Source organism: Oncorhynchus nerka, linkage group LG12 (assembly GCF_034236695.1).
Source record: "Oncorhynchus nerka isolate Pitt River linkage group LG12, Oner_Uvic_2.0, whole genome shotgun sequence".
Taxonomy (NCBI): domain Eukaryota; kingdom Metazoa; phylum Chordata; class Actinopteri; order Salmoniformes; family Salmonidae; genus Oncorhynchus; species Oncorhynchus nerka.
Genome location: NC_088407.1, coordinates 46,501,470 through 46,520,656, shown reverse-complemented (window position 1 = coordinate 46,520,656; position 19,187 = coordinate 46,501,470). Strand labels below are relative to the sequence as shown.

The 19,187-nt window shown below is 42.4% G+C and overlaps 1 protein-coding gene across 2 annotated transcripts; it reads right to left on the bottom strand.

The window, feature by feature from the left end:
• Positions 1-1,287: 1,287 nt before the first annotated feature.
• Positions 1,288-17,185, bottom strand: LOC115138281 (grainyhead-like protein 3 homolog). 2 transcript variants are annotated; one of them, XM_029674969.2, is made up of 15 exons: positions 17,004-17,185; positions 13,632-13,743; positions 13,466-13,530; positions 12,352-12,628; positions 12,065-12,153; positions 11,673-11,823; positions 10,897-11,008; positions 10,503-10,597; positions 8,567-8,725; positions 8,307-8,388; positions 7,647-7,777; positions 6,456-6,582; positions 6,174-6,259; positions 5,972-6,036; positions 1,288-2,629 (listed from the first exon to the last, which is right to left on the bottom strand). In XM_029674969.2, the coding sequence occupies exons 1-15, from the start codon at positions 17,018-17,020 to the stop codon at positions 2,512-2,514; spliced, it is 1,686 nt and encodes a 561-aa protein (XP_029530829.1). In that variant the 5' UTR covers positions 17,021-17,185; the 3' UTR covers positions 1,288-2,511. The 2 variants fall into 2 exon arrangements, with proteins under 2 accessions (XP_029530829.1, XP_029530830.1); XM_029674970.2 differs by having other exon boundaries at positions 12,065-12,150.
• Between the last annotated feature and the right edge of the window lie 2,002 nt (positions 17,186-19,187).

Below are 19,187 nucleotides of genomic sequence, written 5' to 3'. Positions count from 1 at the left end.
TCTCTGTCTCCTCTTTGGTACCCAGTGAAGGATGCCCAAACACTCCACATAGGTACGTGTGCTGCCTGCTATATAAGTTGTGTCCGCACTAGAAGCAGCTCGCATGCTGGAACAAACGGGTAAGGATAAGGAAGAGGCAAGAGGGTTCATCCAATAAACTGGCTAAACAGACAGACAGGCACACACGTGCACTTAGACACAGACTCATGCATACAGTACACTCATGTATACACACACACACTCAAGATGATAGAGATACTTAACCTTATTGTTAACAGAATAAGAATTTGGTTTGTGATGTCTGATATAAAATAAGCAGACAGGACTAGACACACACGTGTACATGAATTAAGCAACAAGCTCTCACAGTCTCACTGCAGAATAAGATGTTTCTCCAAACGTCAAATTTCGAAGAGTATTTGACACTCTGAGTTGACTCCTTCAGAGTCCTCCTGCTCAGTATCATTCCGTTTCTCAAAACATCCAATTTTGAAGCTGCTCCAAATGTCAAATTTGTAAGGTTAAAGGTCAATGTTTGAGATAGGTCTAAAACAAAAAAGCATGGAGTGAGTGAACACTCAACCTTCTGATCGAGAGTCATGGGATTATTGGCAAAACCCAAGCCTACTTGATGGCAATAGAGCTCACTGTTGCCCCTAGTAGCCGGTTTTAAAGGCATTCCCAACGTCCTGAGGACATGGATAGATATCCAATTTTTAAGTCACTTTTGAGCAATCTGTCTGGTATTAACCCAGCTAGCACATTTGGTTCATTGGAAGTTGTGGGGACGTATGTTTTTGGTTTCCCATTGGTTCTGGGAACTAAGTGATACATTTCCTGACCGGCAAAATTGAAAGTTTTTTTTAAATTTTCTGAGACCATAAGTGAAAATTCTGCCTGTTCTGGGAACGTTCATTTTTTGGTTGCAGGGAGGTTCTGAGAACAGATATGATTGGTTATTTGAAGGTAATTAAATAAGTCTTCTTGAAACATGTTCTCAGAACGTTAACACTGCTAACTGAAATTTCCACCGAAGAAACATATGGTTCCCAGAATGTTGTGGGAAGGTTGTATTCAAAATAAACATAGGACAACCACGCTCTCACCAACCTGGAAGAAACATATAGTTCTCAGAACGTTACGTGCTAGATGGAAAGGGCCTGTGCTATAGGCTATAGGCCTGTACTGGTCTAGGGTATTCTTATCATGTCATCATTCAGTAAGATTTGAGTTGAAGTTAATTAATTTTAAGTCATCTTCAAACTTTAGCATACTAAAACCACTAAAAGACATCTTTTATTTCGTATATTTTTTATATTCTTTCAAAAACAAAGAAACTAAGAAGAGTATCAATACAAAAGGATTGCCATGCTAAAATCATAATATTACATTACAGGGATATAGATAGAGAATTGAAATGTTGCAAAAACATACAAGTAAACTCAACTGAAAGATTTTGACAGGGGTTGATAAGGTATCAAGTGGTTCAGGCACAGGTCCTTAGGGGAAAAATGTGATGGTTACAATACAACCTAGAAATGTGTACAGTCCTCTATGAAAGAAGGCCACTCAGGTTTTTGTGAAGGCAATACTCGCCGAAGTGGGAAATGTGTGACTTTGGTTCTAAAAAAAAGTCCCTGGTTGGAGAATTCTGGGGTGTGAAACTAACAGGCTACAGCATTATACTATTGGTAGCACTATAATAGCAAACATTATGGTCAGAGAAATACACAGATGTAGGATCTTAATTGATCACCCTATTGCAGGAGAATTTTCCTTTAAAAAGGGGTTTTAAAGTTTGCTTCCACTTAGAAATGTCACTTGATTTTCCCTTATGCAAAATATATCAACCCCTACAAAAATGTCCATTTATTATAATCCACATAATACTTCACATTCCCTATTGCTGCAGGATTATTTTCCTGCTGTAGCAAACTGGCACATATTAAGATCCCACATCTGTAATATAGTGAAAAACATATATAATCCAACACAATGGCATCATTCCCATTACTTGAGATCCCTTGGAAGAAATTATAAGTACATGAAAAGCAGCAAGAATGGCAGTCTTTGGAAAAGTTGACAACATACATGGACGGTATGTCTCCTGAAATGGAAATACATAGCTTTGGATGTTTGTGGAAAATGGGTTATACTATCACTCATATGTCATATTAATTTCTATTTACATAAAATATTTACAGCATAATTCATCAGAATCGCTTTGTTATAAAATATATACTACAGTAAAAAGTCATAAGGGTGTTCAATTGTATTTACAAAGGCAGTGACTGGCATTGGTATAAAGCTCTTGGTCTGAAGTCGGTTCGATGGTTGAACTGATGGTGGGTGTAGCTTGTCTTCTTTGGCCTCATTGGTCTTTGCCATCTTGGGCTAGCCAATAGAGTCTCTCACAGAGTAGTGCTTAAAAAGTTGAAATCGGCAGGCAGTTTGATTGGCCACACTTTGCAATGGGGTGGGCCGAACATCAAAAATGTCCGCCCCCTCTCTTCATAACTCCATGAGAGTGACCTGGAACTGACCGCACATGATTTCAGAGATCTCTATGAGGAATGCTGAGTGGTTGCTGTAGTGTTCAATGATGTTGTCATCCATGTTGACGAAAATCCTGAAAAATAAACAGACAAATAACAGATTAATGTCTTTGTAGGGGGGAACATGTAAATGACCAGTTTTCTGCTGTCTGGCTGATACATTTTGTAGTCACGAAACAAAAGAGTGAGAAGCCTACAATTCCCTCAACACTGCAGACAATTTATCAGGCCAGACTCCTTTTCCCATATGGCAACCCGTCTTTACGGTAAGTAAAGCTCTGCTGATAATCAAGCGAACTGCCTGCTCACGCTACCCGGAGGGAAGGGACTGATAGAACACTATAAGCGGAATGAGACATAACCTGTTGGGTTCTCCATTCAAACCCCAGGGCAAACTCAACTTCAATCAAAGTTATTAAAGCCTTTCAGGCAGTGTGACAGAATAACCACACAACATTCTAGGTGACAGTGATCTACTCCATCAAGTCAGCTTCATCAGATTACTGCCTCGGAACATGTTAGTTACACATCTTCATTGGTATGAATGCTTGTGTGAAGACACCTACAACAGGCCTACTTTACTACTAGTGGTAGATCTGAAGCTTAGGGAAATGTCACCTATTCAGTAAACATAAAGACCTTCGATGTACACTGTAAAATTAGAATAGTACAGAATTTTTCCCCAGAGACTATGGTGACATCCAAATACGCATACATATACTTGCATTCTAAATAGAAGGCATTTTAGATATGCGAAAAGAGTAAGTTTTATAGTATGTGAAATGTCTAAAATCGAGTATGGTTTAAAGGTGCAATATGCACAAACAGTTCTGCCATTTTCTGGTTGCTAAAATTCAAATAGTTAATGTGACAAAACAAGCAAGTGTAGAGAATCATTGTACCATCTAAAGTGCTGTGAAATATATTTTTTTCAACAACCCAAAATATTGTATTTTCAGCTTTTTGAAGCTGGTGTACAAAACCAAATATAAAAGATGCAAAAACTAAACTTAAGAACGGGAACCATAGAAATAGTGCACATAGAACAGATCTACCACTTCTTAGACTTGCTTTCAATCAGAATGACAGATCAATATACCTCACATTTCTATGTGAATTTGATCAGGTTGCCCAAAAAGTTACATATTGCAGATTTAAATGCCAGGATGCTATACTCATTACTGCTTTTCATCTAGTAGAACTTGCTGCAGACTATTAAGGAAGAGAATTGTCTTTCCAGACTTGCATGTGTTTGATAAAGACCTTCAATAACGAAATAAGCGGACACGCTGTGACCAAATGAATGAATGATGGGAATCAATTGCACACTAGATGACAGGTTCTCAGGATGGGTGAGCCTAGTATGTTGATATTTGTTGATAACTGCATTCGTTTTTACTAAACAGTATGTTCTAAATAGTATGTAGTAGAGTTAGTACATAGTAGGACATTTTAGTAAGTATTTGGCAAGACCGATTTCGGACACAGCCTTTGGCGCAAGCATAGAAAACAAAATGGCCACCATTATTTAATTTCATGGATGACATACTGCCAATAGGGAGACCAGCTCTTTTTCAATGGCTAGTCCTATTTAATGTCAACCACCTGGCCTCCACATTGTTGCTCAATAAGGTGCCACCCTCTTTTCACTCTCTGAAGTAAATAGACCAGAACACTTCTTGGTGTAGCTATGGGATGGTTAGATCAGATTAGAGGAACATAAATACTGTAAAGTAAAAGAATAGGGTGACTCATCCAGCCTAGTTTTAAAATCTTTCCATCCTGTGTTTTTTGGAAGAGCTGCAATTATCACATTCCAGGAGACAGAGCTAGCTAGCTCACCTAGCCGGTCTGTCAACTTTAGTTGCCTTCCTTACTGAGGAAAGACCAAAATTCAAGCAAGATTCAACTTAGATTCAACCTACCAAGATATGTAACTTTCAAAATACAGAAATCATCCCGTATGATGCATTTTGCAGCATTATACAGGGATGATTTCAGTATTTTGAAAGTTATATGCTGCATGACCAAAAGTATGCTCCTCGAACATCTCATTCCAAAATTATAGGCATTAATATGGAGTTGGTCCCCCTTTGCTGCTATAACAGCCTCCATTCTTCTGGGAAGGCTGTCCACTAGATGTTGGAACATTGCTGCGGGGACTTGCTTCCATTCAACCACAAGAGCATCAGTGAGGTCGGGATGTTGGTCTGGCTCGGAGTCGGTGTTCCAATTCATCCCAAAGGTGTTCGATGGGGTTGAGGTCAGGGTTCTGTGCAGGCCAGTCAAGTTCTTCCACACCAGTCTCGACAAACCATTTCTCTATGGATCTCACTTTGTGCAAGGGGGTCATTGTCATGCTGAAACAGGAAAGCGATTTCCTCAAACTGTTGCCAAAGTTGAAAGCACAAAATCATCTAGAATGTCATTGTATGCTGTAGCATTAAGATTTCCATTCACTGGAACTAAGCCCAAACATTGAAAAACAGCCCCAGATGATTATTCCTCCTCCACCAAACTTTACAGTTGGCACTATGCAGTCGGGCAGGTAGCGTTCTCCTGGCATCCGCCAAACCCAGATTCGTCCTTCAGACTGCCAGATGGTGAAGCGTGATTTATCCCTCTAGAGAGCGCGTTTCCACTGCTCCAGAGTCTAATGGTCGCAAGCTTTACACCACTCAAGCCAACGCGTGGCATTACGCATGGTGATCTTATGGAAACCCATTTCATGAAGCTCCTGAAGAACAGTTCTTGTGCTGATGTCACTTCCAGAGGCAGTTGGGAACTCGGGACTGAGGTGTTGCAACCAAGGACAGGCGATTTTTACGCGCTTCAGCACACGGCAGTCCCGTACTGTGAGCTTGTGCGGCCTACCAATTCGCGGCTGAAACGTTGTTGCTCTTAGACGTTTCCACTTCCCAATAACAGCACTTACAGTTGACCGAGGAAGCTCTAGCAGGGCAGAAATTTGATTAACTGACATTGGAAATGTGGCATCCTATGACGGTGCCACATTGAAAGTCACTGAGCTCTTCAGTAAGGCCATTTTACTGCCAATATTTGTCTATGGAGATTGTATGGCTGTGTGCTCGATTTTATACACCTGTCAGCAACAGGTGTGGCTGAAAAAACCAAATCCACTAATTTGAAGGGGTGTCCACATACTTTTGTATGTATAGTGCATCTTGAAAACATGATTGCTGACAAGTAAAACGTTTCAACAATAGACTAATTATTTTTGGGTGGAACAATTTCCCTTCAACTTACTGTATCTTGCTAATGTTACATGCTAATACTATTGGTAATTATGTAGCATAGCTAATGCTAACACTTACTCCTCCTGATGTAAACCCCCCCCCCAAAAATAAAATAAAAACAAGGATCAATGCAGGGCCTTGGTTTAAAAAGTAACTTACCCTCTTTTGCATTTCTTGTAGATGTTCCCAATGGTCTCCTGTTGCATGGCGTACTTTTCAGAAATCTGAGAAAGGAACAAACGAAAGATGAGTGTCACGGTCAACTCCCACGGTATCTTCTCCTGGTTGCTGGATGAGATGCTTGGAGCATGACAACAAGGTTGGGTAAGGAAGGAACAAGTATCATGAGTGTACTACCTACCGCTTGTCTTAGGCCTTTCAGGGTTGGGCTGCTGAGCATGAGAGCATCGAACACTTCCTCTGACTCGGTTCTCACGTACAGGAGTACTGCAAAAACAAGGTAACAGAAATACTTCAGGTTGTGTGTGCCAGACAAGGACCACAGCAGGGCTTTGCTTTGCATATTGACCACTTATTCTTTGCCTCATACTATATGTATTGTCTGTACAACAGGTTTGGGTTTGAGCCAATTCCATTTCAATACAGGAAGTACATTATTTTCAATTCAGAAATTCTTCTTTACCTCGCTGCTGCTCCTCGCATCTGGCCTGCTTGCTTGGTGGTGGGCTACCATTGCTTTGTTCCAGTCGATTAGGGTAAAGTCTCTTCAGTGAGCTCTTTTCAACCTCCTCCAGTGTTGTGGGGGGTGCCTACACGGAGAAATAGGAGATGTGTAAAACGATTAGGTACAACTCCTCCGTAGAATATTGCATGGTTGTAACAGTCACGAGTATGAATGTTATTATCACGAATCTGTCGATGTGCACATGAATGGTGACGCAGATGCAGACAGATAAAAGGTTCCAGACAAGCCGTTTGTCTGACGTTCAGAGATGTTTGTCTCACAACCGGTCAGCGAGTCACATTGTATATTATAGAACAGAACATTTCCAGACTCTTTTACCAGTCATGTTGATGTCGCTCCCCTCTAAAGAAGCTGACCTTTTCTAAGAAAGTTATCGAAGACATTTTCTTTGAGCGATGGAATGATTTACGATACTCAAGTCTTGAAACCCCCCCCCCCTCACCTCCAAAATGCAAGGTACCCCCTTCACCTTTAGCCTGAATTAGGTCACATCTCTACCTTGCTTTCCTCTCTTAAAGCTGTGAAGATGTATATAATCTACGTACTGTCTAATAAGTGTGTGTTCATTAACACTAGGGAAGTAATGCTGGAAAGGGGCTGGCATGCAGACCTTACTAGGCATACTGAGCACATACACACTCTCCTTTCCCACTCTCTAAAGCTCAGACTGTGGGAACTAAAGGCCTGTCAGGACAGCAGCCTTTACCACCTCCACTGGCTTGTGTCAACAACACTGAAAAGGGGGACTTGTGTGTGTGTGTGCGTCTTTGTCTAAGCCCCCGCAGGTTAATCCGTGTTTCAGTCACACTTGAGTCGAGTTTCGAGTCGAGGAAACTGAACGACCCACCAATTAGATCGTCTGATCTCGGCGTCTGTCTCTCCTCACTCTCCCTTCCCAACCCACTTTTCCCACAACATTTTTTTTCCCACACTATCCCTCCTCCTCCCCCCTCTGTGCGCCGTCAGCCTGGAGCTACAGTCCAGGGATAGCAGGGAACATGACTCAACTCACTCTTGTGGTGGTGAACTCCAAGATCCCTCAATCCCAGAAAGAGAGAGAGAGAGAGAGAAAGGAGAAGACAGGAAAATAAAGGGGGAGTGGATAAGGGATGGGGGGAGGGAACCTACCAGGCCGCAGCGCTGCATGTTGGAGAGGTGCATCTCTGGGATGAAGAGGACAGGGTTGGTGACATGGTCCTCCAGGGTCTTGAAGAAGGTGCTGCCACTTCCCATTGAGCTGGACACTACTGACTTGTTGGCTAAGGAGGGAGAGGAGAACACTGGTTTAGAATTGGCGTTACAGACTGGCCTAAGGTATAAAGGACTGGTTTACCCGGTGCTCTTTAGTCTATGAGTAAGGTTTACCTGAGTGTCGGAAACTGGCTCTATGATATTGTAATGCACCACTAGTTATTCTCTTTAAGAAAGAGTTGGATGCTATTCATACAAATGGGGCTAAATCCCCAAATTCTAAATTTAGTTAGAAACCCATGAGGTGTTAAATTACAATCACAGACTTAAAATACAGGATGTATTTCTTGCTTGGGTTGGTGTCTTGCTCCACTGCTGATCTAGTCAGAGTACATTTTCAATCACGCAATGGAGTTGAATTGGACTTGGGAAGGCCAAGCTTCACGATAAAAACAAACTGATGAAAGATACCCAAACTGTAATTAAATTCCTTATTTGCATGTTCTGGCACACAACATGATGTATAGGTGGATCATTTTGTTGGTGGATGTAGTAGGCTGTCATTATATTAGTAATAAGAGCCTGAGGTAGACTTACTGTTGTTGCTTGAGTCAATGATTGTCTTGACCCTCCTCTTGCTCCTTTTCCTCTCTTCATCCCTCATCTTCCTCTCTGCACCCTGAGAAAAAAGACAGACGGTCAAAGCTCCACTCTGACACTTTTACTCCTCATTTAACAAATGAGTCAGCCGTACAACAGGTGCATTTCTTTAAAAACAAACAACAACAAAACACACAAAAAAAAATGTATGTCATGGATGAGCATAGCTAGCACAGTGGAAAGAGATCTTCACTGACCTTATCGCAGAAGATTTTGACCTGGCAGGCTGCTCTGTGGATAAGGCGGTTGGTGCCGCTGCTGAAGTCATATGTGTCGATCTGGAGGTTGAGAGGAAGCCCCTTCACTCCCTTCTGAGAGGAGAAGTCTGTGCTCAGAGAGTTAATGCCAATGTACACCTGGAGGAGAGAGAAGAAGAGGGTTACACAGGATATCAGACAACAGTTGAATTGGAACTTTCTAGAACAGTTTTGCTGCCCTGTAGCACTTTCCTGTCGTCAAATGACCTAGTGCCCTCCTGGGTGAAATGTTATTCATAATGAATGACGATTATTTTTTAAAAGCCGCAGAAAATACGGTGTATCGATGTCAAACGGTTTTGCTATATTTCAGTCTTCTCTGATGTGTGTAAAGTGTATTATTGGGATGCAAACTCAACATTGAATACATTTCAACTCTATATCTGACATGGTACAGTTGTCTTCTTTTTTGTAGGCCCATAACCATATGTGAGAGGTGTACATTTTGTTTCACTGTATATTTGTTTAAGACTACCAAGAAACACTGTGTGACCCTGATTTAGCCCACTGCCGTAAAAGGTTAAAGGTCCTTGCACAGCAATTGGAACCTTAAAAATCATTAAAGCATTTAAAAACATTTTTACCTTCATTTAACTAAGCAAGTCAGTTAAGAACAAATTCTTATTTACAGTGACTGCCTACCAAAAGGCAAAAAGCCATCTGCGGGGACGGGGGCTGGGATTAAAAATAAAATAAATAAAATATAGGACAAAACACACATCACGACAAGAGACAACAACATAGCAAGGCAGCGACACATGACAACACAGCATGGTAGCAACACAACATAACAACAACATGGTAGCAACTCAATATGGTAGCAGCACAAAACATGGTACAAACATTATTGGGCACGAACAACAGCACAAAGGGCAAGAAGTCAGAGACAACAATATGTCACACAAAGCAGCCACAACTGTCAGTAAGAGTGTCCATGATTGAGTCTTTGAATGAAGAGATTAAGATAAAACTGTCCAGTTTGAGTGTTTGTTGCAGCTCGTTCCAGTCGCTAGCTGCAGCGAAGGAGCGACCCAGGGATGTGTGTGCTTTGGGGACCTTTAACAGAATGTGACTGGCAGAACGGGTGTTGTATGTGGAGGATGAGGGCTGCAGTAGATATCTCAGATAGGGGGGAGTGAGGCCTAAAATGTAAATAAGCATCAACCAGTGGGTCTTGCGACGGGTATACAGAGATAACCAGTTTACAGAGGAGTATAGAGTGCAGCAATGTTTCTTATGAGGAACATTGGTGGCGGACACAATTTGCTTATTTTTTTTTTTACAAAACAAACACTAGAAGTCTATGGACACATGGTGTAATGACACCTTTTTGGATTGTAAACCCCCTCCAATGTGGACAAATGTACAGAGGTACAGTATAGCAGAAAAGTCTAGAATGTTTCCACACTGGTTGGGTCTTGGTAAGGTTTTAGGATATGAGAGGCATTGATTTGAACATACTATTGTGAGGGGCCAGGAGTGGAAAGGGATGGTTGTGACAACAAGTGCCTTCCGTGTTTATTAAAATGAGTTTTTCTCTCTCATTCCTTCCAACCAGTCCTTTCCCTTCTCTTTCTCATTCTCATTCTCTCTCCTTCACCTGCAGTGAGTTTTATTGCCCCACCCTTATGCCCTGGGGGGCAGTGAGCAGATTGCAGTAAGCGCTCGACGTGACGCTCTTCCCTTGCACCGGGGCAGCCGCATGCCAGGGATTCCTCCCCTCCCAACCCTCAGCGCTCCTTCATCGCCCCATTTCAGCTCAATGGGTAGCGTGGCTAGGTACATAATAGGGGTGCGCCAAGCGTTACGACATCAGCTGTGTGAGTGCCAGTGTGCGCGTTTTCCACTGTTGCTCCAGTTTCCTCGCTGCTTTTACCTTAGCTTCCTCATTGGGGTTCCAGATGAAGGACAAAGCGTTGAAGGCCACCTCTTCCACGTGGCTGATGCCACTGAATACCTCTTTGTAGTCAGCTAGAAGATAAATAGAAAGATATTGATTTAGTTCAGAGAAATTTCTGGAACCATTGGAATTGTTATTGTCTTTCATTGAAGTGGTTATCTGCTCAGAATAGATACAGGCTTTACAAAAAGCAACAACAAAAACAACATGCAAAAATCTTCCAGTCAGTGGCATTTGTTGTTGTAGATGTTGACCTATGGCATTTATCCATGACATTCTTCAGAGAAGACAACGGGGAAAGCCTTGTAACTGTCTGTTCCTATACTATACATGTGTTTGTGTGTGGACGGTCAAAGTTGCAGTGCCATACCGATGTCAATGACTCTCTGCTTAACGGTCGGCTGCCGTGCGTGCCAGTGATTCCAGCACCTCAGCTGAATCTCTGCGCTCTTGTCGTTCTCAAACACCGCCATGACCACCGTCTGGAGAAAGAGAGGCACAAACAAAGAGAGAGAAAGAAGAGAAAATAGGGAAAGACCGAGAGAAAGAGAGAGAGAGAGAGAGAGAGAGCCATCAGACAAGGTACATTTTGTGTAGGTTATACGTCTTTGTTGGTGCGTCGTCGACTTTGAGAAAGGCACAACTGGGCACGTTTTATTCAGACATCAGGCCCTGTTATCATAATTCAAAATCCTCAATTCTCTCCTGGTATTGTCACCAACTATTAGCAGGGCTTGTGTGTGCTCTCTTTTTACTTGACAAAAGAGAGGGTTGTCACCCAGGCTGTTGGCACCACACCTCTCCCCCTGTTCTCCTTCTGACTTAGTCACAAAGAACTCAGGGCCTGACTAACTGGCTGACATGCATTGGGTTTGGCCCCGCCAGACGAAATATGCAATGGCCCGAGTACTGTGCCTGGCGGAACTCCAAACCCGAAATCACTCATCACAGAAAGAGAGAAAAAGGTTTCCCACCCCAATTCACCACGACTTGGTTCAGACAGTCAACAATGTTGAACCTATATATATATTTTTTTTTTCTCTCAGGAGATTCCTAAGGAACATACTTTCACTGGGGTTGTGTCAGACAGAACATCCTATGGATAGAGGAAATGTTCCTGGGTGATGTCATCAAAGCTCGACTCACCTTGACTTTGTTGGGGATCAGACTGGCTGAGCTGTCCACCCCCTGAAGGGAGATGGGGTAGAACTGGCCCTTGTTGAGGTAAACCATGGGCAGCTCGGACGACTTGTGCTGCATGGCTTGAGGGGCTCCCAGAATGAACTGGAAAGTGTTCCTGGAGACAGAAAAGAACAGAGAAGAATGTTAGTGCACAGCATTATGCTTTGCTATTGGAATTTTACCCCCCTGATTGCTTTATCATTTATACACAGCTCAATTATATTAATGATCTTTAGCCTAATAAGTATTAGCGATACTGGGCGTACAATAGTTCAGTGTTCAAGCTGACGTGATGACTTTGAAGTCATCACACAGGTGTCATAATTTGATCTGATTCTCGGGGGGCAAATAGCTACCTGTATCTCTCTGGAGGGGATTTGCTGTAAGAGTCAGAGTAAACTGGGCTGTGCTGCTCGGCAAAGGGATCGCTGTAGGGTAGAGTCTGCTTCAGGGCGACACAAGACAAAATGTGAGAAGAGGGAATATGAAAAGGACAAAAAGAAAGAGAGAGATGGAGGGAGGGTAACTAGAAGTGAAGGGGAAGATGAGACATTGCCAGAGATGAAAATGTACAAAGGACAACACCAGTTGTGATTTAGACAAAAAAACAAGATGGCTACTCTTGTTGGTGCTGTAAGCTTACCTCAGTGGTGGCCTCAGGGAAGGCTGTCTCTGTGGGCCACTTCTGGGAGAGCAAGGAGTCGAAGATGTTGTTGATGACCTGCTTGTGGTAGGTGTCGGCACTGGGAGTGAGAGGGAGAGGGTTTTGGGGGACAGAGGGGGGACAGAGGGGTGACAGCTTGCTGTTCAGCTCCAGCGCCTCCTGGGGATGGTTGGAGGAAATGTTCTCGGACAGCAGCTTCATAATGTTTGCTGGCGTCTCCAGGGAGACCAGCTCGGGGGAGGAGCCAGTCATAGTCCTGGATTGGTGGAAGGGGGAGGAGTTTAGATACAGGACCAACCCAATTCGCCACCCCTTCGATTGACACTCAATGAAATCAATGGGGTTGTTTTACAAATAGTACTCTCGCGCAAAACACTGATTGTCAAAAGTACTTCCTTCCTTCGAATAAACTCCAGCTCTTTTATACAGTAGCAGATACACAGCACACATGCACACAATTACAGACTGTAAAAATAGGCGTCAAAGTCAATAAAACATGAATAAAGCCAGTTTAGTTCTCAGAGTCCACTAAGCACACAATGCTACTGAAAGTGAACTAAACAGAGCTGGGCAGGAACTGTTTACGGCCTAATCCTGGAATGTTTTCTCTCTTTCTATAAGTTTCTCTGTGGGACTGACGGGTGTGTTTGACGGGACAACAGCGTGCCCCACCGATGGCCATTTTTCAACCCAGACAAAAGAGGGTGAGAGAGCTGCAGAGCTGGGGCTGCTTCTCCTCCTTTGTGAGTCAGAGTGTTGTTCGGGGGAGGGAGGAGAATGATGAGAAGGAGGTGTACCACGGCCCATAATCCCTTGGGGCTCTGTTTGACATGGGGATTAGCCACCAGCTCACCCAACTCTAACCTCACCAAAGCCCTGCCCTGCCTCTACCGCTTGACTCCGTGTCAATGGGCTTGACTTCATGACATGGGAACTCCTAATACCACCCGGCAACCACTTAAAATCCCTTTACCCCCTTATCTGTGCCATAAGCACACCCCTTTAGTGCCTCTCTCCCTAGATTGACAGGTGGCTCTCTCAATCAAGTCCATACTCTTGGTAGTGTTAATAATTGCTCAGAAGTCAATCTTACCTCTCTGATGGCTTGTACATACTACTGCCTCGGCTGCATGCAACCATCTTCTGCTCTTTGGGTGTCTGTGAAAGTGAAACAACAACCGTGAGTACTGATACAGCACAATATCTATACACCGGACTCAAAGTTGAACAAGTGGTATAACACACAGACACACAGTTACCTTGCACTGGTCGTATGCGAGTAGGCCGTCTGTGTAGGCCCAGGAGTCCATGCTGTAGTTATTGTAGCGCTGGTAGTTGAAGCTCTCGTTCTGAAGGACCAGTCCCAGAGTCCTGCAGCAAACAGGCCAGGAGAAACATCACATGAATAAACTTACATTATAGTTTTATTACAGGTCAAAATGGTAGGCTTCCCATTCAGAATGTGGCATTACAGTGAAGGATTTAGTTATTAAATTCCTCTTCTTTTTTTAAATAATACAATAATATATTAGAAAGGCAACAATGAGCATGTTTTGGCCATAGAAGTGCCTCTTTACCGGTGTATTAGAAATGCAAGGGCTTTATGGTGTGATCATCTGCATGCTAATAACAACCTTAGGCACTGCACATACCTGCCTCTGGAGGGTTTCGATTGCAAAACCACAGATCTTAATCATATTTGGCTGCAAGTGTCAGAGAAGTTCAACATGCCAGGGGCCAAGAGCTCATGTACACACAAACATGCCTTCAATGACCTCAAAATGATCAAGTTACCTCAGAACTGTATGGTGTTTTTTTTTTTTTAGGAAAGAAAGAAACATATAACGATTTCTAAAGTAAACATTTACGGACCGGAGCGCTCACCTGGGAGTCCCTGGGTTTCAATATTGCCAAAAGGCCAGAAACAAAACAAGGGATTTGGGGGAAGGATGAGTTACTCCTCAGACCAGGATAAACAGAGAGAAAAGCAGGATTTGTTTTGGGAATTTCCTGGCTACTGGGAATGGGAATAAGCCTTCTCCTGTAAAGTGGTCCTGAAATGGCCAGCATGCAAACAGTGCAGATTTACCTATGGGCTACCACATCATGTGCTAACAACAGAGGAAGACTCCAGGCATTGACAGCCGACTATGTTTGATTAGGAGAGAGGGAGAATGGCAAGAAAAATACCTAAGCTGTTACGATTCCAACCCAAACTCTTTAATGACTGTCACAATAAGGTATATTAGCATCAAATAAGACTGTGTGATCACCTATACGTCTTATATAATTCCATACAACTGTTTACTAAAATGCTTCATCCCACCACTGTTCTAAGACACACCTGTCTCTCCCTGTACGCTCACTCACCTCAGTACACTATAACACCACAATATCTCATTAGCTACTCTCCTTTCCCTAAATAATGCTCAATACAGATGTTACAATAGAGAATCCCGGTCTAGAGTTTCACTACTACACTGTTATGTAATTCAACTCATTACACATTGTCATTACACAGCCCCTCTAACACATTCGGGGGATACCCGTTTCTCTCTCCCCCATTGTGTGTTGTACCCCCTGGGTTAGTGTCAACACGGCTTATGGACAGGCCAGTTTAAATCATGAGCCGGCTTAAATTCACAACATAGCGGGGAGAGAGAGAATGTCAAATATAAAATGGAGAAACCTGACACACACTTTTCTAAAAACACACCTTTCACATGGGGGTCTCATTACACAATGTAAAGAGAGAAAGAGAAGGGGGGCCCGAGTGCCTGATTTCTCACCCTGTCTCTGGAAGTCTAAGTGGCTCAAACTACTGTACAACAGAAGATGAATGAACAAGTCAACGCTTGCATAATTTTCTATTCTGGCCCTCGGCAGAAAAGTTTAGATGAAAATTATAAGAGGAGGGGAGAATGTTGCAGAATCAACAGCAGTTTCAGCCAAAGGCCTTACATCTGTCATTCTAACCAACCAATACACTTGACTATACGACTGGTTGCATTTCACCTTGGAAGTTAAACCACAAGACACAAGTCAGATTGGGGCCAGATGAAAAACTAACTCCACTACATCTCCCCCTCTCTTGGGGACTATCTGAAAGGAAAATGTGGATGGTTTTTAAAATTAAACGACGACAAAAAAAGAGGTCAAGCTCATGGGCCCCCAACTCCCTCATCAGGAAACGGGGTCAACATGAGAATCGATGGCTGCACCATCCACTCCAACTCCACAGTCAGGAACCTCAGTGTTTTATTCAACCCCACATCCGGGAACATCACCAACATCAGACTTCTTCCAACTCAATAACATCTCACGACTCAGACCCTCTCTCACTGACCCCATTGTTGAAACCTTCATTCACGCTTTTGTTTTTTTAAATCACACTTGGATTCCTGCCACGCCATTCTCTACAGGCTCCCCGCCAAAACACGGGACAGACTTCAACATATCAAAATTCCGCTGCACGGGTCCTCACACAAAACCAAACCTTGGGACCACATCGCCCTCAACAAATTGCTCATGCTCACCTACAAAGCACTTAATGGACTGGCGCCCACATACCTTACTGACCTCCTGCACCCCTACACTACCACCTGTTCACTGCGCTCCTCTGACACTGGCCTTGTCACCATCCCTCGCGCCAGTCTCCGCTCCATGGAAGACTGGGCTTTTAGCAGTGCAACTCTGGAAGTCCCTCCCTCTCCATGTCAGAACCTCGCAATGCATACATAAATTCAAGTCCACACTAAAAGACACAGCTCTTCACACATCCTCTATCTAGTTCACTTTCTGTCATCATGTTTCGTGTTCTCCCTGGTTAGTCTGTCATCCTGTTTAGTGTTCTCCCTGGTTAGTCTGTCATCCTATTTAGTGTTCTCCATGGTTAGTCTGTAATCATGTTTAGTGTTCTCCCTGGTTAGTCTGTCATCATGTTTAGTGTTCTCCCTGGTTAGTCTGTCATCATGTTTTGTGTTCTCCCTGGTTAGTCTGCCATCCTATTTAGTGTTCTCCCTGGTTAGTCTGCCATCCTATTTAGTGTTCTCCATGGTTAGTCTGTCATCATGTTTAGTGTTCTCCATGGTTAGTCTGTCATCATGTTTAGTGTTCTCCCTGGTTAGTCTGTCATCATGTTTAGTGCTCTCCATGGTTAGTCTGTCATCATGTTTAGTGTTCTCCCTGGTTAGTCTGTCATCATGTTTAGTGTTCTCCCTGGTTAGTCTGTCATCATGTTTTGTGTTCTCCCTGGTTAGTCTGTCATCATGTTTTGTGTTCTCCCTGGTTAGTCGGTCATCATGTTTAGTGTTCTCCCTGGTTAGTCTGTCATCATGTTTAGTGCTCTCCCTGGTTAGTCTGTCATCATGTTTAGTGCTCTCCCTGGTTAGTCTGTCATCATGTTTAGTGTTCTTTTATATACTTACTTATTTTAACGTGTGATTTTAACTATTTTTATCCTGCTGATTTTCTTGTGTATATAAAGTGACTTTGGGTTTTGTTAAAAGCGTTTAAATAAAATGAATTATTACAAGTCCAAACACATTTCCCTTAAATAACACATTCTAGCATGAAACACCAACTCCAACCCCATGAAACATAGCATGTCACAGAAACAATTGTCAACTTACTCAATCTCTTTGGTCATGACTCCTTTCCAAGACAGTAGATCTCAGGCTTCTTTAGGTAAAGTCTCCTCTAGTGTGTATGTGTTTGTGTGTTCTTGTGAAAGGCTGTCAGTCAGTCTTAGCAGAGAGAAGCAGACTTGTCCCGCTGAGTGAGCTTGTTTGATTCCTGTCCACATTGGCTCCCAACATTTATTTCATGCCGACAGGTAGCTTTCCTCACTCACTCCTGATTGGCCGAGGGCTCTGGAGACAGGTGCCTGATAGGACAGGTGTAGATAGGTTAACTGTTTCAGTGCTGGTGAGAAACCAGGTGTGAGTGGTGGGTACTTAGCAGGACAATGCTGGGCAGCGTTTCACGCATCTCATTGAGAGTTAAAGAAAATAGTGAGATTGGCTTCTCCAAGGTGTGAATTGCTTCTTATTTAGAGTGGTAAACCAAAGAGTTTTTGCAGGAACTAGGCTTTAAAATGGTAACGTTAATTCAGTATCATTACTTTCTCTCTCTGAGTCTACGGTGTTGTGAAATTTCAACTGGTGGTTTTGGTGCCCTTGTGTTTGTAATTATCATTGGCAAAACTATTTGATGGGAGTAGTTGGGAGTAGTGGTTCAATACATTATATTTGGGTAGGATTTGTAAGGATGTGTTACATTGCATATTGAATTATCCACAAGAGGCACATGATAAACATTAGAATATGTTCCCTATAAAGAAACTCCTTTTCATGTGCTTAGTGAATTTCTGCAATAGTTTAGAAAAAACATTTGCTGATTTACATTTTTTTGAATTAGGTTTAGGATTTTTTCTGGTTTGAATTTTGCATTTCAATAAACCGGAAATACGTATTATTTCAAATCTGGAAAGAAATCCGAGTTGAGAGATCATAACTCTCAAAAGAATTACATCTTTGCTTTATCTTGGCCAGGTCGCAATTGTAAATGAGAACTTGTTCTCAACTTGCCTACCTGGTTAAATAAAGGTGAAATAAATCCAAATAAAAAATATTTCACATATAAAAGGAAATATCACAAACATCACAAATATCACAAACAGTACCAGTTTCTACATTGTAGAATAATAGTCACGACATCAAAACTATGAAATAACACATATGGAATCATGTAGTAACCAAAAAATGGTGGCTACATTGAAGAATCTAAAATCAAAAATATATTTTGATTTGTTTAACACTTTTTTGATTAATACATGTTTCCATGTGTGTTATTTCATAGTTTTGATGTCTTCACTATTATTCTACAATGTAGAAAACAGTAAAAAAAAAAAAAAAAAAAAAAATTGAATGTGTACGTGTCCAAACTTTTGACTGGTACTGTATATTATTGTATTTTGAATGTAGTTTATTTCTTTAGGCTTATTACCATGTGATTACAGAGGAAACTAAATGACAGATGAATAGGAAAGGGGGGTCAGCCCATCAAGCACAGACCACAATATACAAATTACATGATACCTTACTTTCTTCACAATTATTTCACAATGAATTATGAATTGAGTTACCAACAGAAATCTGTGTTCCTATAAGGATCTTCTTAGATTGTTACAATGATAACGCTCCTCCAGGCAAACGTGCACTGGCCTCATCCACCCACACATTTTCCGTTCTTTTCTGAAGAACCAAAAACAACAACACATGGGCATCTCAGATTAGAGATTTAGGATCAGTTGTGCCTTTTAGATCATAATAAATATGATTAATGGATGGATGGATGGAATTAAAATGGAATTGATCCATTGATCTATTGTGTGTGTGTGTGTGTGTGTGTGTGTGTGTGTGTGTGTGTGTGTGTGTGTGTGTGGTGTATACGTGTGTGTTTTCTGTTCCTGGGACCTCAGGGCATCTGGCGTGGAGACACATAAGGGTGTGTGCTCTGACACTTGTGCCTCCCCCCCACCCCCCATACACACAAACCCTCTCACACACAGAGACACACACCCTCACACACACCGAGGCCTGAGGGCAAGTTGGATGTAAATCAGATAAAAAGAGAAAGAGAGAAAATGCACTGAGTGACACACCTCTGGGTTAAATACGGAAGACACATTTCGGTTGAATGCATTCAGATCTGCAACTGACTAGGTATCTACTTTCCCTATATTAATGTAATCCTCAGGAAGTGTTATTAGTTGAACTCAGTGAGGTCATACTTTTTAATCACTCTCGTTGTTT

Coding starts and splice junctions, on each gene's coding strand:
- LOC115138281 (XM_029674969.2), bottom strand. Junction 11,009..11,672: donor TGATCCCCAACAAAGTCAAG/GTGAGTCGAGCT, acceptor CTCTTTCTCCAG/ACGGTGGTCATGGCGGTGTT. Junction 8,726..10,502: donor ACCCCAATGAGGAAGCTAAG/GTAAAAGCAGCG, acceptor TCTCTCCTCCAG/GTGTACATTGGCATTAACTC.